Source organism: Myotis daubentonii, chromosome 12, assembly GCF_963259705.1.
Source record: "Myotis daubentonii chromosome 12, mMyoDau2.1, whole genome shotgun sequence".
NCBI classification, from domain to species: Eukaryota; Metazoa; Chordata; class Mammalia; order Chiroptera; family Vespertilionidae; genus Myotis; species Myotis daubentonii.
The window spans coordinates 35,427,803-35,455,510 of record NC_081851.1 but is presented as its reverse complement, the minus strand read 5'-3'; the positions used below and the strand labels follow the sequence as shown (position 1 = coordinate 35,455,510).

Here is a 27,708-nt window from a genome sequence, read left to right as displayed (position 1 = left end):
CGGATTTTCTGCAGGTGGCCCCGCCCATCAGCTCGCCCCCGACCCCACCTCACCCCCCCCCCTTCCTAAATTCCCGGGAATGAAATGAAACAAACCAGCGAAAGTGGGCGGGGCGGGGCGGGGCGGGCGCCGGAAGTGACGTTTGCGGAAGTCCGAGTGCGGTCCCCAGGGACAGGTGGGGAAGGGTCCGGGTGCCCCGTCTCTGAGCGTGGTCTGACTCAAGGGGAGCAGCCGCCGTGAGTGTGGGGCCTGGAGCCGTCGCCTCCCCCGGGCCCACTGCCCGGCCCCCGCGCGCGAGGCCGCGGCCGGCTCCCTCCCCCAGCCAGGCCCGGCGTGGCGCGGCTGCTCGCTCTCCAAAGACCCGAAGCCCTGGGATGATTTTGTCCCGGGTTGGCAACTTGGGCTTGAGTGGCTTCAAGGAGGAGGCCTGAGGCAGTTGTCAGGCGGCCCCTGTCCACTCGTCTCCGCTCACTCCTGCGGCTGCTTTTCTCCTCCTCCGGTCTTTCCTCCTCAGCCCTTTTCCACACCTTCCCCCATTTTCCCGCGGATGCTGAGCTCCGCTCTGGAGAGTGGCTCGGCCCTGCAGTTCCCGGCCCCACTCGCTGGCCTCAAGAGGAGGCTGCATTCGCGACTCCGAGCATCCTCTCGCGAGAGGTACTGAGGCGTGACAAGCATCCTCGGCGTCCGCTAGCTTGAGGGGTCCTGGGCTGGGGGTGCTCAGGAGGCAAGTTGGGGACCTTTCAGATCTGCTGGCGGCTTCTGAGCCCCTGAGAAGGCCTGTGGGAGCTGGGACGCCTTGCATCCCTGGTCGTCCCCACAGCTCTCGTAGGATTAGCGAGGGTGTGTTAGAAAGGAGGCTGAACGGAGGGAATGTGACCTAGAGAGAGAACTGGCCAGGAGAGCACGAGCTCCGGGGAGCAGGGGTGGGAGCGGGAAAGGAAACTGGAATGTGAGGATTTCTGGGCAGATGAGGATCCCGACTGAAGCCAGTGGTCTCCTTTGGGAAGGGCTAAGGTTTGAGATCGGAAAGACAAAATGGGGCCCGTTGGCACAGGGCCTTGAATTCCAAAAGGGCATTCTGCTATAGCTTGTAGTATATTCAGCAGCTGGTTAGGATGCGCTGTAATTCAGTGTGCATCAAGTACCCCGGTTCTTTTTGGAGATGATGTAGAGTGGCATCCGGTTGGAAGCTGGGATCCGATTCTCACAGCGGCGGCATCTAGAAAGATTGTGGAGTTAACCCGCAGTTTGAGACCCAGGGAGGGAAAACGCCCAGGTGTTTTTGCGTCCAAGTTAACCTGGTGCCCATGAGGAATGATGTAGATTGACGGGAATAGCGGTTTGGTGAGCAAAGTTAGGATTGTGGGCATTCATCCCCAGACCAGTTTCCCTAACTAACCTTGTGCTCAAATACGAAAAAGCACACCACAGGGACATGTCAGGTATTCTCAGGCCGAATAAAAATAACCAGACTTGAAGTGGGTTAGCATCATGGAAGCTCCCTAAGTGTACTCTGCCAGGTACCAGGGTAGATGGGAGTAGGGAGCTGGGAGGAGAAATAACGCCAAAAACATAAGATGCTGCCCCTCCCTTTAGGGTGCCGAGGACAGGGCCACTTAGTGACCGAGTCATTAGTGTGAAGGGTAGAGCTGAATCCCCTGTGGCCCATTACAGTTATGCTCCTTGTCCCACCTAATGATGGCCCAGGGACTGGGATGTTGAGTCTGCCCATCTTCTCATCATTGTGATAGAGGCTTCCTTGAGGGTCTCAACCTTCTTGTGGGAATGAGACCTTATTTGATATGAGCCATAGCATATGGTGTTTTTCTCTGAATGTCTTCATAAGGTAGAGGTTTGTGGAATAAACACACTGTGTGCTGGGTTGTGCTGGGATGATATGGGCCATGCTGTTGATGCCACCCCTTTTCTCCTTCCTGTCCCAGAGCTTCTTGGTAATGATGTGTGACCATGGAGATAGGAGCCTCGCTCCCGAAGATCGGGTGAGGGCCCTCTCCCAGATGGGTAGCTCAGTGGAGATAAACGAAGACATCCCACCCCGGCGGTACTTCCGCTCTGGAGTCGAGATGATCCGAATGGCATCCATTTACTCCGAGGAAGGCAACATTGAACATGCCTACATTCTCTATAACAAGTATATGACGTAAGACACCTCCAGTTTCTTTTTCCGGTGACTGATGCCTCGCTCGTCCTGTTTTTGTGCTCATTTATTTGTTCAGAATTGCTAAAACTAGAGAACTTTATGTCATCATTAGCATTAATCATTTCTGCTGGTAGCTCCTACATATTGGCTGTCCTTGACATTCAAAGACATGAGTACTTAAAGTGTTATTATCATGACTCAGTAATTTCATGAGTAAGAGACTAATTCCTTGGCCTGTGCCTACATGGCCCAGCTGTTAGTCAAGAGAGTTGGTGGTTAAACTGTACCTGTTTTGTATTGATGAATGTTTTTCCTCTCTCTGTTAATCATAGGATTAATGTTGGGGTTTTGCAGAGTCAGAATTCCTCACCTCTATTTATTTTGTAGCAAATTGAGTGATTCAGGAAAAAGTTTTTTTCTTACCTTTTTTTTTTTAACTTATATGATGCAAATCATCAAATAAGTATTGACTGCCTACAGTTGTGTGGCTCCCTTCAGTTGCTTAGCATCTTAAGTAGGGTAGGTAGCATAGATAAAAGAAATTCTGTGCAACTAACAAGGAATAACTCCTAAATTCCCAGTCATAATGATATGTCATTTAGGAAGGGAGTAAAGTTAAAGGGTCTCATATAATTCCTAGTCTCCTTTGATAGTACCAGGGCCTTTGATAGTACCAGTGTATTTGTATGGCTCTTACTAGCTCACAGAGTATTTAACCTGGATTATTTCATTTGACCTTCACAGTTCTGTGTGCATTTAGTAGTGTACATTCTCCTCCCCTTCTACAAATGAGGAAACAAGCTCAGGGTTTAGGGATATGCTTTGTTCCACAGTTTGGAGAGACAAAACTCAATGTAGGTTCTGTGCCTTTTGTTTTTCCTTTTGGCAATGTTCTGTTGTTTTGGTTTTTGTTTGTTTGTTTTGTTAATCCTCACCTGAGGATGTTTTCTGAAGGGCCTTCTGAGTTCTGTTTCCTGACATAGGAAGTGCTTTGAGGGCAAGGACCATGTTCATTCAACAAATATATATTGTGTATACCTACTATAGACTTGGCACTGTGCTAGTACCTGGATACTTAGTAGATAAAATGGCCCCTACCCCTATGGGTGTACCTTTTTAGTTATGGGAGAAGACAATAAAGAGGTAAGCAGCCCTGACCGGTTTGGCTCAGTGGATAGAGCATCGGCCTGTGGACTGAAGGGTCCCAGGTTCGATTCCGGTCAAGGGCATGTACCTTGGTTGCGGGCACATCCCCAGTAGGGGGTGTGCAGGAGGCAGCTGGTCGATGTTTCTCTCTCATTGATGTTTCTAACTCTCTATCACTCTCCTGTCCTCTCTGTAAAAATTCAATAAAAATATATATTTTTTAAAAAGAGGTAAGCAAATAACTAGTCACAAAATGAGGAAAATGCTATGAAAGCAACAGAGAGCGTGCTGTGACCGAGAATAAGCAATATCTAATTAAATAGGGTAGTCAGGGTAAAGTCTGTCTGAGAAGATGAGATTTGAACTGAGACTTGAAGGATACAATAGAGCTGGTCATGGTGTTTGGAGGGTAGCAAGAGAGGAAGAAGGATGGCTCCAGGTGAGGTCAGAGAGGCAGGCAGGACCAGATCTTGTAGAACCTTATAGGTTTGGGTTTTATCTTGAGAGCAATAGAAAGCCATTGAAATGTTTTAAGTGAGGTTGTGACCTAATCTTATTTTCTTTTTATTTTTTATATTTTAAAAATATAAATTTTGGCTGCTGTGTGGTGAATGGTGGAGTATGAGAGAACACAGGGTGATTAGTCAGGAAACAGCCATTCAGAAGTGGGGCTGGTGGCTTGAAGGGGCATGGATTTGGTACACTGGAGGTAGAGTTCATGGGACTTACTTATAGTTTGAGAAAGACGATGGTATGAAGATTGACCTCGGCTTTCTTCCTTTTGTAATTTAGGATGTGGTGGTCTATTTACTGAAATGGGAAGAATGGTGTTGAAAAGAGTTCAGGTCTGGGTTTTCTTTCTTTCTTTTATTTAAATATGTTTTTATTGATTTTAGAGAGAGAGGAAGGGAGAGGGATATATAGAGAGAAACATATCGGCTGACCCCCACTGGGGATAGAGCCCGCAACCGGGCGTGCACCCTGACTGGAAATCTATCCAGTGACCTCTTGGTTCCTGGGTTGACACTCAACCACTGAGTCACAACCATCCAGGCCTGGGCTTTCTTTGACATGTTAAGATGTTAAATTTGAGATGCCTGTGAGATATCCAAGTAGAGATGTCCAGTAGGAAGTTGAATATACCAATCTGAACTCAGAGAAGTCTAAGTTGGGAATACAAATGCAGGAGTCCTCAGCACACAATGGTTCTGAAGCCATGAGAACCACGGAGACCTTCTAGCACAGATGTTGTTAATCTGGGGCCAGGAACTCCACAGGGATTCATAGCTAGAACTTGGTGTCCATGAACTTGGTTGGGAAAAACTTTTCTTATTTTTACTAAACTCTAACTGAAATTTAGCATTTCCCTCAATTTTGAATATAGGCCTCAAATGACAGTAGTATTAATAATATAGGCATACCTCGAAGATATTGTGGGTTCAGTTCCAGACCACTACAATAAAGCAAATCGTGCAATAAAGTGAGTCACATCAATTTTTTTATTTTCCAGTGCATATAAAAGTTCTGTTTATACTATACTCTGGTCTGTTAAGTGTGCAGTAGCCTTATGCCTAAAAAAACACAGTGTACATACCTTAATTTAAAAATACTTTATTGCTAAAAGTGCTAGCCATCATCAGAGCCTTCAGCCAGTTATAATCTTTTTGCTGGTGGAGGGTCTTGCCTTTGTAAAGCACACTAAAATGAGATATGCCTGTATTTATAATTTTGTCACGTCACCAGTTGAAATCAAGATATTTTCATATCATATTATAATTTTTACTGATATCTCAAGGTAGCATTTACACTTATTACTACCTCATAATTATAGTACAGTTATTAAATCTGTGACAAGATCCTGTTTTTAATGCAGCAATAATACATTAATAAATGCATTAAAAAAGCACATTAGTAAAAAAGCACACATCAGAATTTTTCATATTTTGAAAATGATTTTTCAGTAGAATTGGCTTCTTTTGTAATTCTTTGTATTTATTTTTTTAATTAGTTATATTTTTTAAAAGATTCTGAGGAGGAATCTGTAGGTTTCATCAGATGCCAGAAGGGTCCGTAGCACATAAAAGGATCAAGAATCCTTGATAATGAGACTATAGAATGAGAAAAGGAGCCCAGGACTGAGCCCTGAAGTTGGTTAGTAGAAGGAGGGCCAGCAAGGGAGACTTTGAAGGAAAGTTCAAGAGACAGGAAGAAGTCCACGCGAGAGTGGGACCGTGAGTCAAAAGAGGTCAGTGTTTGCAGAGAGGAGCCAGCTGGATCAGATGGGTGAGGATTTGGATTTGGTAACATGATGGTGATTTTGATAAGCAATTTCATAGCAGGATTAAAGAAATACTTGATTAGAGTGGGTTGAATGGTGAATGGGCAGTAAGAAAGTGAGTATACTGTCATCAGGCTTTTTGTAAAGAACCACATAGTAAATATTTTTGGCTTTGCAGGCCATTTGATCTGTGTCACAACCTCTGTTTTGTAGTGTGAAAACAGCCATAGACAGTACATGAATGAAAGGGTATGGCTGTGTTTCAATGAAACTTTATGTATAAAAACAGATGGTAATCTGGATTTGACCCACTAACACAGTTTGCCTAGACCTGGCATAGACAACTCTTTGTAGAAGTTTGGATAAGAAGTAAAGTGGAAAAATGAGGAAGTAATTGAAGGGGGATAAGGATTGTATAAAAATGTGGTGTGTGTTTTAAGATGGGAGATTCTAGAGCAGTGGTTCTCAGCCTTGGCTGCACATTAGAATCACCTGGGAATCTTTTTAAAATCCTGATTTCTGGGCCTCATTCCCTGGAAATTCTGTTTCTTTGTTATTAATGTTGTGGCCCCACCCCATAACAAAGAAACAGAATTTCCAGAGGATGAGGCCCAGAAATCAGGATTTTAAAAAGATTCCCAGGTGATTCTAATGTGCAGTCAAGGTGGAGAACCACTGTTCTAGAGCATCTTTTTTGCTATGGAAAAGATCCTATGGAGAATGAGAGGCTGCTGTTACAGAAAAGAGCATTTTTTTTTTTAAGCTTATGATTTTATTTTATTTATTTATTTATTTATTTTTAATTGCTTAAAGTATTACAAAGGGTATTACATATGTATCCATTTTATCCCCCCGCCCTAGACAGTCCCCTAGCCTCCCCTATCACCCAGTGTCTTATGTCCATTGGTTATGCTTATATGCATGCATACAAGTCCTTTAGTTGATCTCTTACCCCCCTACCTCCTGCCCCCCAACCCTCCCCGGCCTTCCCACTGCAGTTTGACAATCTGTTTGAGGCAGCTCTGCCTCTGTATCTATTATTGTTCAAAAGTTTATAATGGTCTCTATTGTCCATGAATGAGTGAGATCATGTGGTATTTTTCCTTTATTGACTGGCTTATTTCACTTAGCATAATGCTCTCCAGTTCCATCCATGACGTTGCAAATGGTAAGAGTTCCTTCCTTTTTACAGCAGCATAGTATTCCATCGTGTAGATGTACCACAGTTTTCTAATCCATTCATCTACTGATGGGCACTTAGGCTGTTTCCAGATCCTAGCTATGGTGAATTGTGCTGCTATGAACATAGGGGTGCATATATCCTTTCTGATTGGTGTTTCTGGTTTCTTGGGATATATTCCTAGAAGTGGGATCACAGGGTCAAATGGGAGTTCCATTTTCAGTTTTTTAAGGAAACTCCATACTGTCTTCCATAGTGGCTGCACCAGTCTGCATTCCCACCAGCAGTGCACAAGTGTTCCTTTTTCTCCACATCCTCTCCAGCACTTGTCGTTTGTTGATTTGTTGATGATAGCCAGTCTGACAGGTGTGAGATGGTACCTCATTGCTGTTTTGATTTGCATCTCTCGGATGATTAGTGACTTTGAGCATGTTTTCATATGTCTCTTGGCTCAGAAAAGAGCATTTAATTGTAGCAATAAACTACTAAGTAGGCAAGTGGGTGGTAAGATTAAGAGGACAGAGATTCTTGCCCAGCCAGCATGGCCCCATGGTTGAGCGTCAACCTATGAACAAGAAGGTCACAATTCAATTCCCAGTCTGGGCACATGTCCTGGTTGTGGGCTTGATCCCCAGTGTGGGGCATGCAGGAGGCAGCCAATCAATGATTCTCTCTCATCATTGATGTTTCTATCTCTCTTTCACTCTCCCTTCCTCTCTGAAATCAATACAAAAATATACTAGTATATTTTAAAATGAGTAAAAGGGGTTCTTAAGAAATTGATATTTTCTGACTTGATGTTACTTTGAGTGGCATGAATACTAGTATTAGTGTTAACAGCGAGACTGATATGGGGAGTCTGTACTTGTATATGGTTCCCCTTACTAGTATATGATGAATTGGGACCATTTAATATGATGAACTAGGCTTGGAGGAGAGTTGAATGAGAGAGAGGTGGCTTGTAGCAGCTCATGTACTTAAATTTGTTCGATTTGGGGTTTAATTTGGGATTTTGTTGGGTGGGCTTGACCTGGATCAATAAATGTAGCTTTATTTTTCTTACAGATATCATTAAGACCCTAATTCTGATTCTTGAAACATCAGGCCCTAAGAGTAGGAAAAATGTTCTAGCTCTATTCTCATTCTATTTTGCTACTGCGTTTTACTTGGTCTGTTTCTATCAGTAACAATGGCTCATTTTGGCAATTATTACAACTGAGGAGACAGGAGGGAGGGGGCAGGCATTCACGTCACCACTCCTCTGCCACCCCCACTATTGAGAGTCATTGTTCTTGTTCTAGACCTTTTGTGGATCCTTTAATTCGGGAGTTTAAAAGGTATGTTTGTTCTTTTCCTTGGAGCAGTTCAGGCATCTGAGTGATCTCAAGCACATTCCCCGCCTCAGAGGTTTTCCCTGCTGTAGGAATGCTTTGCCTTTTGCAGACCCTGGGGTAGAAGACAGATCTTCAGCATATTAAAGCAGCACATATTTTCATGATGAGCACAGACAGTAATCCAGGCAGTGGATTCTTTCACAGCTTTTTATGGTCATTGACTAGACTACATAGAAGGGAGTTACAGAGCAATTCCTGCCTGCTCTCTGAGCCTCCTGAAACACAAACCCACTTTCTGAAAATGGTCTGTCACCTGTCCTGAAAATGGTTACTACTGGAATTGGGGTTTATAAACCAAAGAGGTCTTCATCTCTGATTATGCTCACCTTGCTGATTAACTTTTTAAGATTGGAAGAAATGAAATGAGAGTCCTTAATACATTCATGTTATATAATTTCTGCTTGACTTTTTGAATTAATTATTTTTATACAAAATTAATATTTGTTCATGGCTAAAACTATTTTTTTCAAAACATACAGCAAGGGAATATTAAAGTGAAAAGTCTCATCTACCAGAGGTAACTACTGTTATATACAAGAAAATGTTTATGCCCGTGCAAGCACATGGGCTCACATGTGTATCCTTGTTTCTTAAAGCATGAATGAAATCATACAATATATTTTGTTCTACATCTTGCTTTCTGAACAGTCCTATCTATCTTTCCATATCAGGACATTCTCATTCATCTCACTTTGCCTCAGGGCTATTTCTTCTGCCAGATCTCTTCATGGCTCACTCTCTTCCAGTTTTTACCTAAATGCCACCTTGCCAGTGATGCCCTTAGCTGGCCAATCTAAAACCTTAATCCCTATCCCCCCCCCCCCGCCCCCATTACCCATTTCCCTTCTCTAGCAATGACTTTTCCTTGCACTGATTATCCACTTTTTGTTTGTTTGTTGTTTGTTCTCCCACTGTAATATACGCTCTTTGGGGAGGATTTGTGACTGTGTCGTTCACTGTCAAATCCCTAGCCTTTACAGTAATGCCTGACCCCATCATCGATGCTCTGTAACTATTTGTTGGATCAATGGATGGGTGATTATGTTATTTATCACATTTGGGTACACCATAATTTATTAAATAATCCCATCGATGGACATTTAGGTTTCTAGTTTTCCCTGCTTTTATGAACAATGCTATATAAAATAGTCTTATACATATACCTTTGTACTATTGTGTAGGATATATTCCTAGAAGTGGAATTGTGAGTTTAAAGGACAAACACATTTTGAATTTTTAATAGTTGTATCCCACATTCTCCCTTCCCTAAGAAAAAAAATAGTATCAAATTATAGTCCTGCTAAGAGTGTATAAGGACACTCATTTTCCTGTACCCTTGCCTGCACTGGTTGTAATTAACCTTTAAGACTTTGCCAAGCTGAAAGATGAAAATGATATCTTAATTTCAATTTCTTTCATGATAAAGTTGAATACAATACCATATATTTATTCACCGTTTGTGTTTACTTTTCTCTTTATCTCTTTTCCCCGAATTGTTCTATTAGGTAGTTTTCCTTGTGTTTTTGCCAATGATTCTCTCTTTGTTTTGGTATATATCCTCTTTCTAGGCTGTAACCAGATCTAACCCCAGAGAACAGTATACATCTGGGCCACAGCTCTTCTATGCTTTGAACGTTTCTAGCCGTGGTGCTAATATCTACATCTCTTCTTCTTGTTCATATCTTTTATTTGTTTATTTATTAGTAAAAACAGTTATATGAGCACATAGTAGATGTTAGCTATATGTTAGGCACTGTGCTCAGCTCTTTATTTTTGTTATCTCTTTAAGCATCACAGCAATCCTATCAGGTGGTACTGTTTTTCTCTACTTCATATATATATATATATATATATATATATATATATGCACATATATACATATATGTATATGTATATGTGTACATATGTATATGCATGTATACATATATATTTAGAGAGAGAGAGAGAGAGAGAGAGAGACTGAGGGATGGTGAGATTAGGTAATTTGTCTGAGGTCACAGTAAATGGCCACACCAGGAATGAACCTGGGCAGGATGGCTTCAGAGCCTGTCCTCCAAACCACTAAGCTCTCTTTCCTCTAGTATGGGAAAGGGGTTATGTTGCCCAGTTTTTTTAAAATATATTTTTTATTGATTTTTTACAGAGAGGAAGAGAGAGGGATAGAGAGTTAGAAACATCGATGAGAGAGAAACATCGACCAGCTGCCTCCTGCACACCCCCTACTGGGGATGTGCCTGCAACCAAGGTACATGCTCTTGACCGGAATTGAACCTGGGACCCTTGAGTCCGCAGGCTGACGCTCTATCCACTGAGCCAAACCAGTCAGGGTCCAGTTTTTGTTTTTAAGAGTCCCTTCTGCCCATATGTCCCCATTCAGAAAATGGACAACAGTTGAAACAAGAGAAAGGTTTTCATGTATAGGTCGGAAACTTTTATCCTTACTTATAAACTAGATTCTATTACTCCCACTCTTGTCTCATCCACCCTATTTCCCCTGCCCCCTACTTTGATTTGTGTGTGTGTGTGTGTGTGTGTGTATATATATGTATGTGTATATATATATATATATATATATATATATATATATATATATACATATATATATATATATGTTATGTATAAGTTATGTATATACTTCCTATATTTCTTTAGATTTTCATAAGTAAAATATATAAGTATATATAAATAGATATAGATATACATATATATAATTGTCCCCTTTCTTATAAGGAAGCATACTATATACACTTTTTATTTACCCTTTGATTTTTTTCATTCAGCTCATCCAGAAGTTTAAGTCCATTCTATTAATCAGATCTTTATTGAGTGCCTCTTTATACAAGGCACTGTATTGGTGTTGGAGTAATACACAAAGAGGCATGAGAAAGAAATCTCTTGGCCTCCGGGACTTTACAGTCTCTTCCTTCAGGTTGAGAGCATAAGCGAACAGAAAGTGAGGTGTTTATATGACACAGTACATCCTTGGCTGATTTAGCTTCAATTCAAAGCACATTCAGCCTGCTGAGGTGGTGAACACAAACCTAGGCTTTAGGGTCTCGTGAGAGAGTCACCGAATTGGAAGTCTCTTGAACTTAAGAACTGTGTCTTATTCATCTTACTATCCTTTGAGGACTTTATGATTGAATAAATCTACTTGTTTTAGATTTCAAGGCAGCTGTTTTATATCTTTTTCATGAACCCACAGGGAAGATTTTTAAAATCATTTTGATTTGAGAATTTATCGCAGCATGATAGGTCTTGGATTGAAAGGAGAGGGCTCTAAGAGGGTTTGTTTTAATGGTGAGGAGAGTAGGGGTTGTCGTCTTTTCCCCCTACTGAGGGTCCCTCCTCTGTTTTTCTCCTGTCCATGGGCAGAAAATGGAAGACTCAGTTAATCCCAACTATAGCAGAGCATAACTGTGAGCAAGCTACCCTCAACATATTTGTTTTGGGTCTTGCCTTGTATTTATTATGACTTAATTCTATTAAAAGATCCCGTTGGCCCTGGCTGGTGTTCTAAGTGGTTAGAGCATCAGCCTTTGCACTGAAGGGTTGTGGGTTCAATTTTTGGTCAAGGCCATGTACCTGGGTTGCAGGTTTGATCTCCAGCCCTGGTTGGGCATGGGTAGGAGGCAGCCAATCCAAAATGTCTCTCTCACATAAATGTTTCTCTCTTTCTCTCCCTCTCTCTCTCTCTAAAAAAAAAAAAAAAAAAAATGGAAAAAATATTCTTGGGTAAAGAGTAACAAAAAAATGTTTAGAAACACCCCTTTGTTCAGAACCCCTCCAACAGGAACCATGTGGAGGCAGTGTGGTGTAGCAGTTAAAAGAGTAGATTCTAGAGCTGACACTGAAATTCTGAATTCGCCACTTTGGGCTCTGATAAGATACGAGATTTCCATTTTTTTTTCAGTGTCTCCAAGTAGACATCCTAAATGTTAGAGGTCTGTGAATTGAGTCCATTTATTTTTCCCACTGAGCTTCACAGCCAAGGACAAGAACTGAAAGAGAAAATGTAGCACTTACGTTTTTCTGAGCACTTTTCATCAGAGATCATAGTGTATGTCATACATATAACACGAACATGTTATATACAGGTATTGTCTAAGCTTCTCAGTGTTTATATGGTGCAAGGAATATTCCTTGAAGGAGCATGAATCCCAAAGGAAAACAAGCCAAAGTTAAAGGTCACATGGGGCTACGAGTAGAAATAGAACATGGGTTTTCCTTTAGCTTCCTGCCCTTGGCTGCTAAACTCTTCTCTGAAGAATTATTTGTGACTGAGTTATTTTCATTTGGAAGCCTGAATGTTTTCCAAGAAGAAAAGAATGTCTTTGGCAATGTATTTTTGGGCAGAGGATAGGCTCCCCCCCCCCCCCCGCCCCCATGTTTTTGTTGTGGGAGTCTGGTGCTTGCGGCTGGGGCCTGATTTGGGAGAAAAGAGAAACACTCTGTTGCCCTTTATATGCTGGCGGTGGTTGGGGAAACATGGCCTCCTGCATGGGTCTGTTCCCCTCATCTGCACATCTGGACCCCGTCATGCAGTGGCTGCAGGAAAGAGAGGTGCATTACTTCAGAGTCTTTTGGACATTTCTTTGTATCCTTACCGTTCTGATCCGTTTCCTTAGGCTCTTTATTGAGAAACTACCAAAACATCGAGATTACAAATCGGCCGTCATTCCTGAAAAGAAAGACACGTTAAAGGTGGGTCTTCATTTTCATTGTCGCCATCTAAAAGCTTTGCAGTGGCACACACTGACTTCAGGGTAAAGTAGTAGTGGCTGCATCTGAGCATCAAACCTGCAATCGGAGATGAGGCCATTTCACCAGATCAGTGTGAAATAGCAGGGATGGTACCATAGGGAGTATTTCAAATTGTTTTTGGAAATATTGTTGCCACTGCCAATTTGACTTTTCTATTTAATTAGCTTGGACTTATTCTAATTTTCAGTATTTTTGTGTATCTGTCAGAAATTAAATGAGATTGCATTTCCCAGAGCAGAACAGCTGAAGGCAGAGCTGTTGAAACGATATACCAAAGAATACACAGAACATAATGAAGAAAAAGTGAGTATATAATAACAAAAAAGGAAATTAATTTTTCTTCTTAGGCTGTGCCCTGTGGTACTTTACTATTTTTGGCAAGTACCAGAACTCAGAAAAGTAGAATGCAAGTATTTAAGCTGAGTACTCTAACACAGATTTAGCCTGCCTGTCCACCTTTTTCCAAGCCATTTTCAAATCACTCCTGTTAGGAAGAGTCAGTTCACGCATGCGGAGGAACTCCCAGGGCGCCATCAGTGGTCTGTATCAGATGCGAGTGCACCCTGCAGGCACTTCCACATTATGTTGCAGCGCTCTGCTGAGCTCTGTTCTGGACTGATGGAGAAAACCAGCAGAGAGGCGAACAGTTATGAGGCATATATTTCTTTATTTTTTAATCCTCACTGGAGGATATTTTTTTCATTGACTGACTTTTTAAAAGAGACTAGAAGGGAGAAGAGAGGGAGGGAGAGAGAGAGAGAAACATCTATTAGTTGCCTTCCAAATGAGCCCCAACCTGGGCTGGGGGTCAAACCTGCAACCCAGGTACATGCCCTTGACTGGGAATCCAACCTGCGACCCTTTGGTCCATGGACCAACACTCTAACCACCGCTCAGTGATTTCACTGGCCAGGACTGTGAGGCATATATTTCTAAGGCACCGAGTGAGTGAAAACCTTAATGGAGGAGATTAGTACTTAATATTTCTTGTTCATTAAAAATGTCATTCTGTGTTGAACTGATCACCAGAACATTTCAGAGGTTTCATTTTGGGTTAAAAATTCAATAGAAACCCCAACATAGCAGGTTTAAGTTTGGAATTGGTTCTATTTTATAGCCTTACTTGGGATCTAGAATGTATGCATGGCACAGTTAGAGAATAAAACTGTATATGATACCAGTTATGAAATGCAGACAATAAGTTGCATCAAGATTTCAGTAAAGAAAATACATTAGTTAGAGTCATTGGGAAGGGTACTGAGAGGAATGGGACATTAACTGTCCTTGAAGAATAGGTGTATGGTGGCTAGATAGACGGGAGTGGGTGACTTCCATGTGTGCAGAGGTACTGAGGGAGCGTGAATCCTGTGTTGGGAAATCAGGCCAGAGCAGAAGCGCATTTTGGGAAGTCCCCCTGCTGAATAGCCTTGTCCTCCTATTCTTTCTTTGTAGAAGAAGGAAGCAGAAGAGTCTGCCCGGAACCGGGCCATCCAGCAGGAGATGGAAAAGGAAAGACAGAGGGTAGCACAACAGAAGAAGCAACAGTTGGAGCAGGAACAGTTCCATGCCTTTGAGGAGATGATCCGGAACCAAGAACTAGAAAAAGAGCGGCTGAAAATTGTACAGGAGTTTGGGAAGGTGGACCCTGGCCTAGGCGGCCCACTGGTGCCTGACTTGGAGAAGCCCTCCCAAGATGTGTCCCCCATGGCACCTGTTGCAGCCACACAGCCTTCAGACTGTAATACAGCTGTGAAGCCTGCCAGGCCACCTGTGGTGGACCGGTCCTTGAAACCTGGAACATTGCACAGCTCAGAAAGTGAGTCCTTTTGCTCATGTCCTCTTTCATCTCTGCTGCAGCTAAACAGTGTGTCATTCTGGGGGATTCTGCCTAAAAGATGACCTTTATGATCCCACTCATTAGGCTGTGGTCACAGCTCCCATTTGATCAGTATTGCTAGACTGCATCCTGTCACACTGGCTGTATTATGAAAGTGGCCTTTTCTTAAGCCATATAATTTACCTGGATCTTAATCAGTTTTCTGAAGAAATAATAATATCCTTGAAAGTCCCACCCTCAGCTTTAAAGGGTGATACAGAGATTTGAAATGTTCAATGAACTAGAGACTACTATTGGCCCTTTGTAAAGGACACTTGAAATTTATTTTGCTTGTTTGTAGTGTGACAGCTGACTTTAAAGGGGGCCACTACTGAATTGTACTTCACCTGAAAACATTCCTGATCCTAAAGGAACTTAGTCAAGGTGAATATTGTATATAGTAGGTGATAATTCAGTCCAGCCATAAACACCATCGATAGTCTTTCCTCCTCTCACCAGTGATGGACTATCTGAGAAAGTAACAATAGCTTCAAATTGATAAGTATACCTTAATTATTAGAATAGATCGTTTTGGTTAGGAATATGCTTTCAAGTAGTCATTTAAGGAAGTCTGCTTTGCAGAAGATCCACTTAAAAGGACGATGTATGAGTGGGCCAGGGGTGCTAGACTCTGAAGCCTGGCCTTTAGGGTTTTCCCTCACATACTCGACAGACTTATCTCTCACACTCTTTCCTCATGCATGTTCTATACTTTGGTCAAATTGGACTCTCATATTCCCATAACAGTCCCTGGACTATCTTATCCAAAGAGGTTTGTTAACATTTGCCCTGAACCTAAAATCTCTTTTCTTTCTCTCTGTCTTCCCTGATTTTCTTAACGTTTTCCCAGATCTTCTTCCCTTCAATAAAATCGATTCTGTTCTTAAAACTCCCAGAGCTCTTATTATCTGTAAAGGTCATTACCTGGTAGTATAGTCCTTAGTCAGTAACTAGGCTTTAACTTCTGGCCGGCTTAGGGCTTGAGTGTTACTCCTTTCTGTGTTCCCTGTGGGCTGAGCACAGAGTCTGTTTGGTAAGTGATTATTGAGTTGAAAAGACGGTGCCAAACCTTAATTCAGAATCTCAGATTCCGGCATCAGACTGCCACGTGACTGCTTGGCTCCTGGTCTGACATTGTTACCTCTCCGGCGGTCCAGATCTTGCTTTTAAGTGTGCAGAAGCAGAACATCCTTTTTCACTTTTTTTTTAAAATGAAAATATGACTGTGAAAGATACCCCCTGATTTTAGCCTGCCGGCTCTCTCATGGGTTTCTCCCTGGTGTTCAGGGACTGGGTCCATGCTTGGCATTCTGAACAGGCTTATAAGCTGCTTTGTTTGCGCATGCCTTTTATGCGGACCAGAAGGATTTTTTTGTTTTATCATTTTCACTTTCTTCTAAATTATTAAATTCAGAAGTAAGTAGTTGCCCATATTACTTTCTATTATCTAGAATATATCCTGGTGTGTTTCTTTGAAAGGCATACCCTTTGATATTTTTATCTTAAATAAAAGAGATAATTAAAATAAAAGTAAAAATTTAATTGAACAAGGAGGTGTTTTTTTTTTATTTCTTTGTATTAGATGGTGACAGAATTCCTGAATAGCTCAGAAACTTTTAAAAAAATATATATTTTTATTGATTTCAGAGAAGAAGGGAGAGGGAGAAAGAGATAGAAACATCAACGATGAGAAAGAATCATCAATCGGCTGCCTCCTTCCCGCCCCCCACCAGGGATCAAACCTGCAACCTGACCAGAATCGAACCCGGGACCCCCCAGTCCGCAGGCTGACGCTCCATCCACTGAGCCAAACTGGCCAGGGCAGAAGAAACTTATTTTAAGTAGTAGTTTACCCTTGTCTTAACTTGAATGATTGAAGTCTCTCTCTTTTTCTTTTTAAAAAAATATCTTTTTATTGGTTTTTAGAGAGAGAGGAAGGGAGAGAGATAAAGAGATAGAAACATTGATGAGAGAGGAACATCATTGATCAGCTGCCTCCTGCACGCCCCCGACTGAGGATGGAGCCTTCAACCTGGGCAGGTGCCCTGACTGGGAATCGAACCAGCGACCTCTTGGTTCCTGGGTTGATGCTCAACTGCTGAGCCACACCAGCTGGGCTGAAGCCTCTTTTCTTTTCTTGAAATCTTGTACTCCCAATAGCTGTGGTCAGAGGTTGGAAAAAAGACTTTATAACCCTCTCTCGTCTGCCATTTAGGATGAGATTCCCTCTCACTGCCTGAAGTTGGGGGAAAGGGGATGTGGCAGTGATAGGACATTGCGCTCCCAGGGTTGCCAACTCTGAGTGTGCTTGGGAAGTCTCTGCCCGTGGTCTCAGATATTTCCCTTTTCTCCATTACAGCTCCTACAATTGATGGGCTGCGCCACATGGTGGTTCCCGGGAGGCTCTGCCCACAGTTCCTCCAACTAGCCAGTGCCAACACTGCACGGGGAGTAGAGACATGTGGAATTCTCTGTGGAAAACTGGTAAAAACAAATGCTTTGCTGAGCTGAAACTGTTTCTTCCCCCCTTGGCCTCCTGTGGCTCTGAGAGAAGATAAACAGGGTCGGTTACTCTTTTTACCAATCCCTTTGCCCAAGGAACCATGGACAGCAGCGTAATGCAATGTCACTTTGAATTTGGTGACCATATCTGATCGATTTTCTGAGTCTCTTGAATTAAACTGATTATTTTAATGCCAGTAGTAAGAAATATCTATTTCTACCCTTGGTAGGAAGATCCAGTCATTATCTATATACCATTTTTCAAGCACCTGCTTTATGGTAGGACCTGGGGGTATGAAATACATACGACACGTAACGTGTCCACAGAAAGAACCCAAGCACTTTGGCAAGGTGGGAGATAAGAAACAGATTTTAAACAAATTCTCAGCCAAAGATATGGTTTTTTTTTTTTAATAAATTGATTTTTAGAAAGGGAAACATCGATGTGAGAGAGAAACACCAAAGGTAAGTAGCATGCTGAATAGTGTGTACAATACAAGCACTAAGAACTTTGAAGAAGGAAAGAACATTGAATGGAGGCACTTACAGAACCCATTACTCGCTGCTGAATGAATAAGTATAAATAAATGAATGAAGTGGAATAGACTTGGACTGAGCCTTAAAGGATGAGAAGGACTTAGAGAAACAGTGATAGGGAAACTCCTTAAGACATGAGCAAAGGAAGAGAAATGGTACTATATGCAGAGCTTCCCGAGAACCACCAGTAGACCCATTTCACTTCAGAGGAAATCCCCATGGGGCTGTGGGCATCTGTGACTTGGCAGAGTGCCCCCAAGGGAATGCACATGAGCAGCCAAGGTTGTGAACCACAAGGTGGGGGACTCGGAGCAAGGTGTAGACTGGGGTGGGATGGGCCTTCACTTCTATGGATGTTGAACTTTCCACTGCTGTGACAGAGTGGGGTGGCATAAGTGCCTGGGAATCGTGATGGGCTGTTTTCTTCATCGACAGATGAGGAATGAATTTACCATCACCCACGTTCTCATCCCCAAGCAAAGTGCTGGGTCCGATTATTGCAACACAGAGAACGAAGAAGAGCTTTTCCTCATACAGGATCAGCAAGGCCTCATCACACTGGGCTGGATTCATGTAAGCAATGCCGCGCTCTCGGGTCAGTCCCTTCTCTCACGATGTTGTAAACACACTGCCAGTTTTTTCTTAGAGCAAAGTGAATCGCATTCAGATTATTTAGATGATTGTGTCTCCCTCCCTTGGATGCACACTCGACTTCCCTAGCATACTTGACTGCTTGTGCTCCAGCATTGATTTCTGGGAACTACTTAGGGCTTTAAAATTTTTTAATTAATTAATTATTATTATTTTTTAATAAAAATGAACTTGTTTTCTTAATGTCCCAGATTCCTTGTGAGTGTGAATGGTGATGGGATGCTGGCCTAGAATATAAGTGGACATGGGCTATGCCTACTTCATACATAGTCCATATGTTCCTAAAAGTATAGAGCTCAGAATATTTTAAATGAGCCAAGGAAGTTAATTCAGATGTTTGCATTTGGTTTTTCTTAAAGCAGCCTATACCTTTTTGTAAACCAGAAGGGCCACCAATATAGGTGATTTTCAAGTGTCTGCATATCTTATGTAATCTTTTGGTAATATTCAGGTAAAATAAAATTCTAAAAATTATTTCTTAATTTTTCTTTCTTTTCCTTTTCAATTCCTCACTCTCAGACCAGGCTGCTTTTCATGTTGCATGCCAGGGTTACATACGAACAATTCAGCTCACTTCAGGATTTGGGAAGATGACTCATACTTGTATGTTAGAATTTGGGAAATACCTGGGAGGCAGTCCCATGTGCCTCTGTCCTTTATTCAGTTTAAGTACATAAATATATGCCTTCCATTGTGTATCCCCATTGGGTAGAAAACTTTTTTCTTATCTGCCAGGGGTTATAGATTTAAGTAAGATATGATTCTGGTTTCATGAAGGAAATTAGACACATAGACAAGTTATAACTCTTCACATGAGGCAGAATGGGCCAAGTGCCTTGAGCAAAGAGAGCCCTGTCGAATTCAGAGGAGGGAGGGATCACTTGGTATGATTTACTAGAATTTTGACAAGATGGGCCAAAGGAGAGTTCTGTATGGAAGGGAAGGCATTGGAATAGGCAGGTGGTGCCTGGAGCATTGAGTGTTGAGTTTGCTGGAGTTTATGGTTCATAGCAGGAAATGGTGGTAGATAAGCTTTAACGTGATACATTGGGTAGACAAGCAGAATAGTTCTCCTTTTTAGTAAGAAGAGACCCTTAAAGGTGTTTTTTTTTTTCTGTATTTGTGATTCTTTCTTCTTTTATTAACATAGATGACAAATAATTTTATATTCATTTCAGGTGTACAGTATGAATTTACATCTGAGTAGAGCAAACCATACTTTAGAAAAATTAAAATAAAGGCAGTTTTAAGATAAGTTGAGGCAGAGAGATTATTTAAGAGATTTGTGTGGTGATGAAATCTAATTATGAGAGCTAGGATGATAGCATTGTACTTGGGTAGGAGGAGATGAATGTAGGATTTCAGAGGATGTGGGGAATGAGTAAGAGGGTGATGAGTAAAGGTCAGTGATGACTTAGAGATTTGGGGCCTGACTCGTGGGAGTGGCAGTGATCATCTCATAAGCAGAAACTGGGCTCCAGGAGGAGAACTTACTTTGGAAGTGGGATAAATGGTGTTCAGTCTGAGCATGTTGAATGGAAGGCACTAGTGAGACATTAAATCGGTGGAGATAGTTATCGGGCTGGGGCTTGGGAGCAAGGCCAAGGCAGAAAGACCTGGGAACCTCTGCATAGAGCTGATCTTGGAAGTCTAGGAACTGGAGGAGAGTGGGGAACAAGAAAAGACTCGCTGGAAGCCTTGGGGACAGGCTACCCAGAGGGACATAGGAAGCAGGCAGTAATGAAGCAAAGAGGTGTCAGAGAAAGATGAGGGTAGTGCCAAGGCACAGAAACCAAAGGAGGAGGAACGTTTTAAGAAGAAACTTCAGGCCCAGCCTGCATGGCTCAGTGGTTGAGCATTGACCTATGAACCAGGAGGTCACAGTTAGATTCCTGGCCAGGGCACAGGCCCGGGTTTTGGGCTGGATCCCCAATGTGGGGCGTGCAGGAAACAACCAATCAATGATTCTCATCATTGATGTTTCTCTCTCCCTCTCCCTTCCTCTCTGAAATCAATAAAAATATATTAAAAAAACAACACAGAAAAAGAAGAAATTTCAGGATGTTAACTATGTCACATGCTGCAGAGAGCTCTAGAATGATGACCTGGATGAGCCTGTTGGATTTGGGGAAGTCACTGGTGACCTCAATTTAATTGGTTTTAGGCAGCAGTGGGAGTAGATTATAAAGGCTGAAGGAGTGATGGGAATGGAGGTTATGCTGATAGTGAAATGCACACCACATTTTTGAAGAGCCTAGTCCTAAAGGAAAGGAAAGAGAGGGGATTCCTAGTGGCTTCAGGAGTGACCAGGTCAAGAGAAGATTTGCTTGATTTATAGTTCAGTATGAAGGACTTGAATATGAGTTTTGGTTTGATTTTTTTTTTTAACCTTTACATTTGAAATATAATATATATAAGAAAGTACATAAACTAAATTATGAACCATTTAACAAACATCTATGTACACAAACTACAAGAAATAGAACATTGTTCAAGAAATAGAGCCTGGCCGGCGTAGCTCAGCAGTTAAGCATCGACCCATGAGCCAAAAGATCAGGGTTCGATTTCTGGTCAGGACACATGCCTGGGTTTTCGGGCTAGATCCCTAAAAGGGGCGTGCAAGAGGCAGCCAATTGATGATTCTCATCATTGATGTTTCTCGCTCTCCCTCTCTCTGAAATCAATAAATTTTTTTTTTTTAAAGAAATAGAACATTGCCAGAAGCATGCTCCCACCCCCACACCTTGTCTCCTGCCCAGTCACACGTCCTCACTCTCCTGACTTTTTTGGAAATCCTTGTCTTTCTTTATAGTTTTACCACCTAAATGTGTATTCATAATGAGATATTTAGTTTTGCCTGGTTTTGAACTTTATATAAATAGAATTATACTAGCATAATATGTGTTCTTTTGTGTCTGGCTTCTTTTGCTCAACATTTTAAAGGTTTGTTTCCATTCTTGTCTGTTAGTTGTCTGATTGTGTTTTTAACACCAGTGAGCCAGTGGAGGAGATTTTAGAGGGCAGGAAAGGAGCAAATCAAAAGTATGGAGGTAGGAAAGTACCAAATCAAAACTAAACAAAGGACATTCATCTTCATACGGGGGAGAAAACACTCATTCCTCTGAGACAGAATTGAAGGCAGAGAGAAAGAAACAGATTTTAAACAAATTCTCAGCCAAAGATATGTGTTTTTTTTTTAATAAATTGATTTTTAGAAAGGGAAACATCGATGTGAGAGAGAAACATCAGTCAGTTGCCTGACCAGGGATTTAACCCGAAACCTAAGTATGTGGCCTGATTAGGAATCAATCCTGCAACCTTTTGGCATATTGGGCAGTGCTCCAACCAACTGAGCCACCTGGCCAGGGCAGAGAAAATTTTGAGGTTATATTTGCAGGGGTTAAGGAAAGTCAGTTTAGGTGATCTTGATTTCAACAAGGTTGGAGTCTAGAGTCACCACCCAGTGAGAAGAGACAGGGGTTTAAGAAATGGGGGAGATGGGAGGAATAATTACTGTTTAGGACTTCAGAAAGAACTTAACGGCAAATAAACAAAAGGATTTCTAATATCAGTGAGGCCCCAGGTAGGAACACATTTAGATCCTAAATTGATAGCATTTCCTCCATGATATTTCTGTCCCATCCCTTCCTAACTTGGGATTAAAAATAAACAAAAGCAGACCATAAGTGTGCTCAGATCTTACAGTTAGCAAGAGGAAAATGCAAAAGATCCAACCTGCAACTCAGGTACGTACGTGCCCTTGACCAGGAATGGAATGCTCTAACCACTGAGAACACCAGCCAGGGCAAGGCAAGGTTTTTTTATTTAGTTTAACAGTTATTTATTGAGCCCCTGATATGTATCTCTATATTGTCTCTCTAGTCAACCCAGCTTTAGAATGGAGGTCTGGATCGGCCTGTGTAGGCCTCATTCATTCCAGTTAGAATTCCTGGCTCTGAGAAGATCTGACTTTGGGTGGTGGGCACGTGATGCAATGTACAGATCTTGTAACATATAAACCCATACCTGTAACCTACGTGTTCATATTGACCAATGTTACCCCAATAAATTTAATTTAAAAAAAAAAGAATTTCTGACTCTAACCATGGGATAAAATGTGTTGGTACAGGCCATTTGTCCTTAGCAGTCTATAGGATCATATTATTGTCAGGTAGAAACTGTTTTTCCCTTGTCGTCACCAAAATCCATACCCGCCCTGTGAAGATCTGTGTGTGGTTTCCTGTCAGCATCCAGCTAACACATTCCTGTCCTGCAGACCTCTTCCACAGTGTTCTGTGGAGTGGTGCTTCTCAGACAAGGTGGCACAGAGAATCACTTAATGAGCTGTTATTTATTTATTTTTTTATTATTTATTTATTTTTAATCCTCACCTGAGAATATTTTTTCCATTGATTTTTTTTTTGAGAGAGAGTGGGAGGGAGGAGGAGTGGGGGGAGAGAGAAATACCAATATGAGACACATCGATTGGTTGCCTCCCGCTCACACCCAACTAGGGCTAGAGATTGAACCAGCAATCCTTTGGTCCATAGGCTAGCACTCTAACCACGGAGCAAACCAGCCAGGGCTAATGAGCTTTTTAAAAAAACAGAAGTTTTCTCAGGATGGATGTTTCTAGGGGTGGAGCACAGGGGCCTGTGCTTTCGACAAGCTCCTGCGGAGCTTCATTTTTTTGCACAGCGGGTTTGAAAACACTGGTCAAATATACTTACTGATTTCCTGTGCTTTTCTGTTAGTGAAGGTTGGTGGACTTTTTGAGTCATACTGGGTCTTTCTTTTTCTTTCTTGTTATCTAAAATCACACCCCCTCAAAGGTGAACATATATCATTACATGGTTGTTCATTTGTGTACAAAGAATGTGCTTAATTAAACAAATAATTGAGAACAAATGAGATAAACTGAATGCACATTTAGATGGTGTTCTAACTTCACATTTCAATATCGTGGTCCTTTTCCGAAACAAGACAGGTTCCTTTGTGTGAAATCCCAGTCACCCCTGCCTCTATATCCTTGGAGGATATGCTTTATCAGTGGACAGCCTTTGCCCCTTTTGCCTTAAGAGCCCCAGACTCATGTTTGACCTTTTAACACCTCTGTCAGGAAGGAGAATCGCTCGTCTAACTGGTTAAGTCCTTGACTTCTACCATGTGGAAGTATTGTTGGCCAGCTGTTCCACAGAACGATGACTCTCACTGTGCAGAGAGAGCCTGTGAGGAGTTAAATAAGTCTTGATGGTCAATTAGAAATTATGAGTCTCTTCACATACGTTAAACAACAGTTGTTTACGCTGCTGGAAAAGAAATTCATTACTTATCATGAACTTCAGGTGTCCCCCTCATGGCTGCAATGGCTTTGAACTTGAGAAGGAGACTGTGGCCACTAGCTGCTGAGGACTATTTGACTCTACCTTCCTGCATGGGCCAGGGTTAGCCGTGAATTCTCATTGAGGGCGTCTCTGACTTTTTTTCTCTTCTCAGACTCATCCCACACAGACTGCCTTCCTCTCCAGTGTTGACCTGCACACTCACTGCTCCTATCAGTTGATGTTGCCGGAGTCAATAGCCATTGTTTGCTCCCCTAAGTTCCAGGAGTAAGTACATAGGACATGGTGGTGGTGGTGGTGGGGGGGGCATTACAAGGAGGCAGTGGGGGGAAGCCTCAGAGGAAAGGGTCTCTATCCCTAAGACCTCGTTCTCTATAAAATATATAGATTGTGGTATTAATTGGCTGTTCTAAGAGGCTTCCTTTTAGGCTCCATATCCTGATAAACCTGGTACACTTGTTTGAAAAGATATCCAAGCAACAGCTTAGGTGCTTTTCTTTTCTTTTCTTTTTAATATATTTTTATTGATTTCAGAGAAGAAGGCGGGGGGGAGAGAGAGAAATATCAGTGATGAGAGAGAATCATTGATCAGCTGCCTCCTGCATGCCCCCTAGTGAGGATTGAGTCTGCAACCCAGGCATGTGCCCTTGACCAAAATCAAACCTGGGATCCTTCAGTCCATAGGCTGATGCTCTATCCACTGAGCCAAACCAGCTAGGGCTAGGTCAGCTAGGGCTAGGCGCTTTTCTAAGAAAAGACATAAGAAATTTGAAGTGTTTGACTTGAAGCAATAGGAATTTTAAGAGATTTTCTGTCAGACTAGAGAATTTCAAAATCAAACATTATCTCAATGTTAACTTCTTTTTCATTCTAAATCCTGTCATTTACTGTGAATTCCCCTAGCAAACCAGTGTGGTGGCAGTGATGACTCATTCTCTAACTCTGATTCATTCACCAGAGAAGAGACTTACCAGCCAGTATACTTCTGAGGTGGTTTCAGAATGAGCTCTGCCCTGCTGAGTGTGTGCATGCGTGTGTTAGGGATTGGGGGGCCACATTTGCTTGATTCTGGGTCTGCTTTTTCTTTTTCCAGAACTGGATTCTTTAAACTAACTGACCATGGACTAGAGGAGATTTCTTCCTGCCGCCAGAAAGGATTTCATCCACACAGCAAGGATCCACCACTCTTCTGTGTATGTACCTACATAGAATGATTCGGGGCTGTGCCTCAAGCAGAGAAGACAGTCAGAGCTGATGAGGTGCATTGCCTTTCTGACCCACATAGAAGATTAGCCTTATCACCTATCTTCCCAAATCTTCCTAATACATGGGAGGCAGTGTGGGATGGAAACAGATTGGAGTCTTAGCTCTGCTACTTAAGAACCATGTGTCTTTGATCAGGCTACGTAACTTTCTTGCGCCTCACCTTTCTACCTGTAAATGGGGATGATAATAATAATCCCTGCTTTATAAAGTTATTGAAAGGGTTAAATGAGATAATATGCAGAAAATACCTAGTGCAGTAAGCTGGCTTATTAACTGTTAGTTTTTTTCTTTATTAATATCAGTTGCCAGGCCTATCTATATATATAAAAGCCTAAGCAACTGTCAACCGTTCGACCATCTGACTGGTAGCTATGATGCACAATGACCACCGGGGACAGACGCTCTGACTGGTAGCTATGATGCATACTGACCACCAGGGGGCAAGTGCTCAATGCACCCGGAACCAGAGAGGAGGGAGCCCGATTCCAGGGTGTGTCACCCAAGAACCGCCCTCTCGCAATCTGGGACCCCTCGGGGGATGTCAGAGAGCCGATTTTGGCCAGATCCCTGCAGCCAGGCCAAGGGACCTCACCTGTGCACGAATCTGTGCACCATGCTTCTAGTACTTCAATAAAAGATTTGAAATCATAGGAAAAAAGCCTCAATAAGTAAAGTATATTTGATTCTGGAATTTTACTTAGATAATAGGGACTTTATGACCTTCTTAGGAAGTTTTTCCCCTAAGTTGAATTCTGTGAATAAAAAGTTTCAGTTGCTGATAAGTTCAATGTGTTGCAGTATGCCCCTCTACTGTGATAGTGTCACTCCACTCCATGCTGGGCCCCTCTACTGTGATAGTGTCACTCCACTCCATGCTGGAGTGTTATTTCTTTAGGGTTCATTGAAAGTGACCAATCTGGAAAAGAGACTCAGAACATTGTCATATAAAGGGAACTGGGGGTGTTTAGAAGAGAAACTCCAGGGAGAATCTGAGAACTGGCTTTACTGTTAGAAGAACTGTTGTATAAAAAGATATTGGGTGTATTTCTTATGACTCAGAACTAAAACTTAGACCTCATGGAATGATAGTTTTCAGCTGAGAATGAGAACAACTTTCTGACAGATCTATAAGAAAAAAATAGCTTAGTCTGTGGAATTGTGCACCTGAAACCTGTATGATTTTGTTAACCAGTATCACCCCAATGAATTCAGTAAAAAGGAAAAAAATATTAGGTTAAAAATCCTTAAAGTATAGGTTAGAAAAACAGGTTAGTCCACCTTGGAAAGTAATAAATGTCTAGGGGCCAGGATGTTAAAACAGAGGCTGTGCAATCCCCCAAAATGTCCAGGTTTTCAGTTATAAAGACCCCTTCAGTTATAATGCTCCCATGCCAAAAGGGAGCATTCCCCATGTGCAAGGAGGAGTGCTTTATTTTCTGATTGACAGTGACCCAAAAAACGGCAATGAAGTCAGCAATTCTTTTAGGTAAACATATACCTTTTGAATGACTCTAGAGCAGCCGTGGGCAAACTACGGCCCGCGGGCCGGATCCTGCCCGTTTGAAATGAGTAAAACTAAAAAAAAAAAAAGACCGTACCCTTTTATGTAATGATGTTTACTTTGAATTTATATTAGTTCACACAAGCACTCCATCCATGCTTTTGTTCCGGCCCTCCAGTCCAGTTTAAGAACCCATTGTGGCCCTCGAGTCAAAAAGTTTGCCCACCCCTGCTCTAGAGTATAGATACATTTGAAAAATAAACAAGGATATATAGGCCCATGTTGGAAGTAATGATTCCTAGACCCTTTACAGTAACTGCCAGTTAAGTAGCAATCTGGCTTCCAAACTGGGAACCACTAGCCAGAATGAGCATTGTTAAGTAAGAAACTTTAAAAAATGACTTCAGAATGTTCCAGGACTTCCCCTTTCTTGCTTTTTCTCTGTTACAGAGCTGCAGCCATGTGACTGTTGTGGACAGAGCAGTGACCATCACAGACCTGCGATGAGATTTGACCCAAACACCTGTCAAGAACTATAAAACCACATCAGTGTACTGTAGCCCCTTAATTTAAACTTTCCATAAAGTTCTGGAGGCTTTTTTAGGCAGAATAGAAAGTGAGTATCACCTGGGAGAGAACTCTTTCTATTTCTGATTTGAAAAGAAATATTTGAATATATATTTTTAGGCAAGTCTGGAAAATAGCACAATCATGCTAAAGCAACTTTTCAGTCTGCCTGTAACTAAGAAATTAACTTGAAAGAAGGGTATAATGAACACTAATATACTCTTTGTTCTAGATTCCCCAATTGTTAACATTTTTTTCTTTCAGCTCTCCTAATTTCTCTGCCAACTTGTTTATTGTTTACCTTTGGACTAATTAAGGGCATCTTTGCAGAAATTTGGAAGCCATTCAGAAAATCTCTGGGTTTTTGTGTGGTTTATGGCAATGTTAATAAAGTTTATTATGAGAGTTAGGGACAGCTCACTGTGTCTGACCAGATGGTGAACTTGACAACCCTGAAGGATGATTTTGTTGGGAATTACTAATATGTTATTTAACAAATATTTCAGGATATTTTTTCCTCTACAATAAAAAGCAATTAACTTA

At 41.9% G+C, this 27,708-nt stretch overlaps 1 protein-coding gene across 5 annotated transcripts; it reads left to right on the top strand.

Annotated features, from left to right (window-relative positions):
• The first annotated feature begins 115 nt into the window (after positions 1-115).
• On the top strand, positions 116-27,708 carry STAMBP (STAM binding protein). Of its 5 annotated transcripts, none has more exons than XM_059659405.1 (10): positions 116-175; positions 1,944-2,161; positions 12,788-12,863; positions 13,131-13,226; positions 14,376-14,739; positions 17,159-17,283; positions 18,274-18,411; positions 23,986-24,098; positions 24,925-25,024; positions 27,049-27,708. In XM_059659405.1, the coding sequence occupies exons 2-10, from the start codon at positions 1,956-1,958 to the stop codon at positions 27,103-27,105; spliced, it is 1,275 nt and encodes a 424-aa protein (XP_059515388.1). In that variant the 5' UTR covers positions 116-175; positions 1,944-1,955; the 3' UTR covers positions 27,106-27,708. The 5 variants fall into 5 exon arrangements, 4 of the variants coding, with proteins under 4 accessions (XP_059515388.1, XP_059515390.1, XP_059515389.1 ...); XM_059659404.1 differs by having other exon boundaries at positions 135-654; XR_009447919.1 differs by lacking the exon at positions 23,986-24,098 and having other exon boundaries at positions 133-654.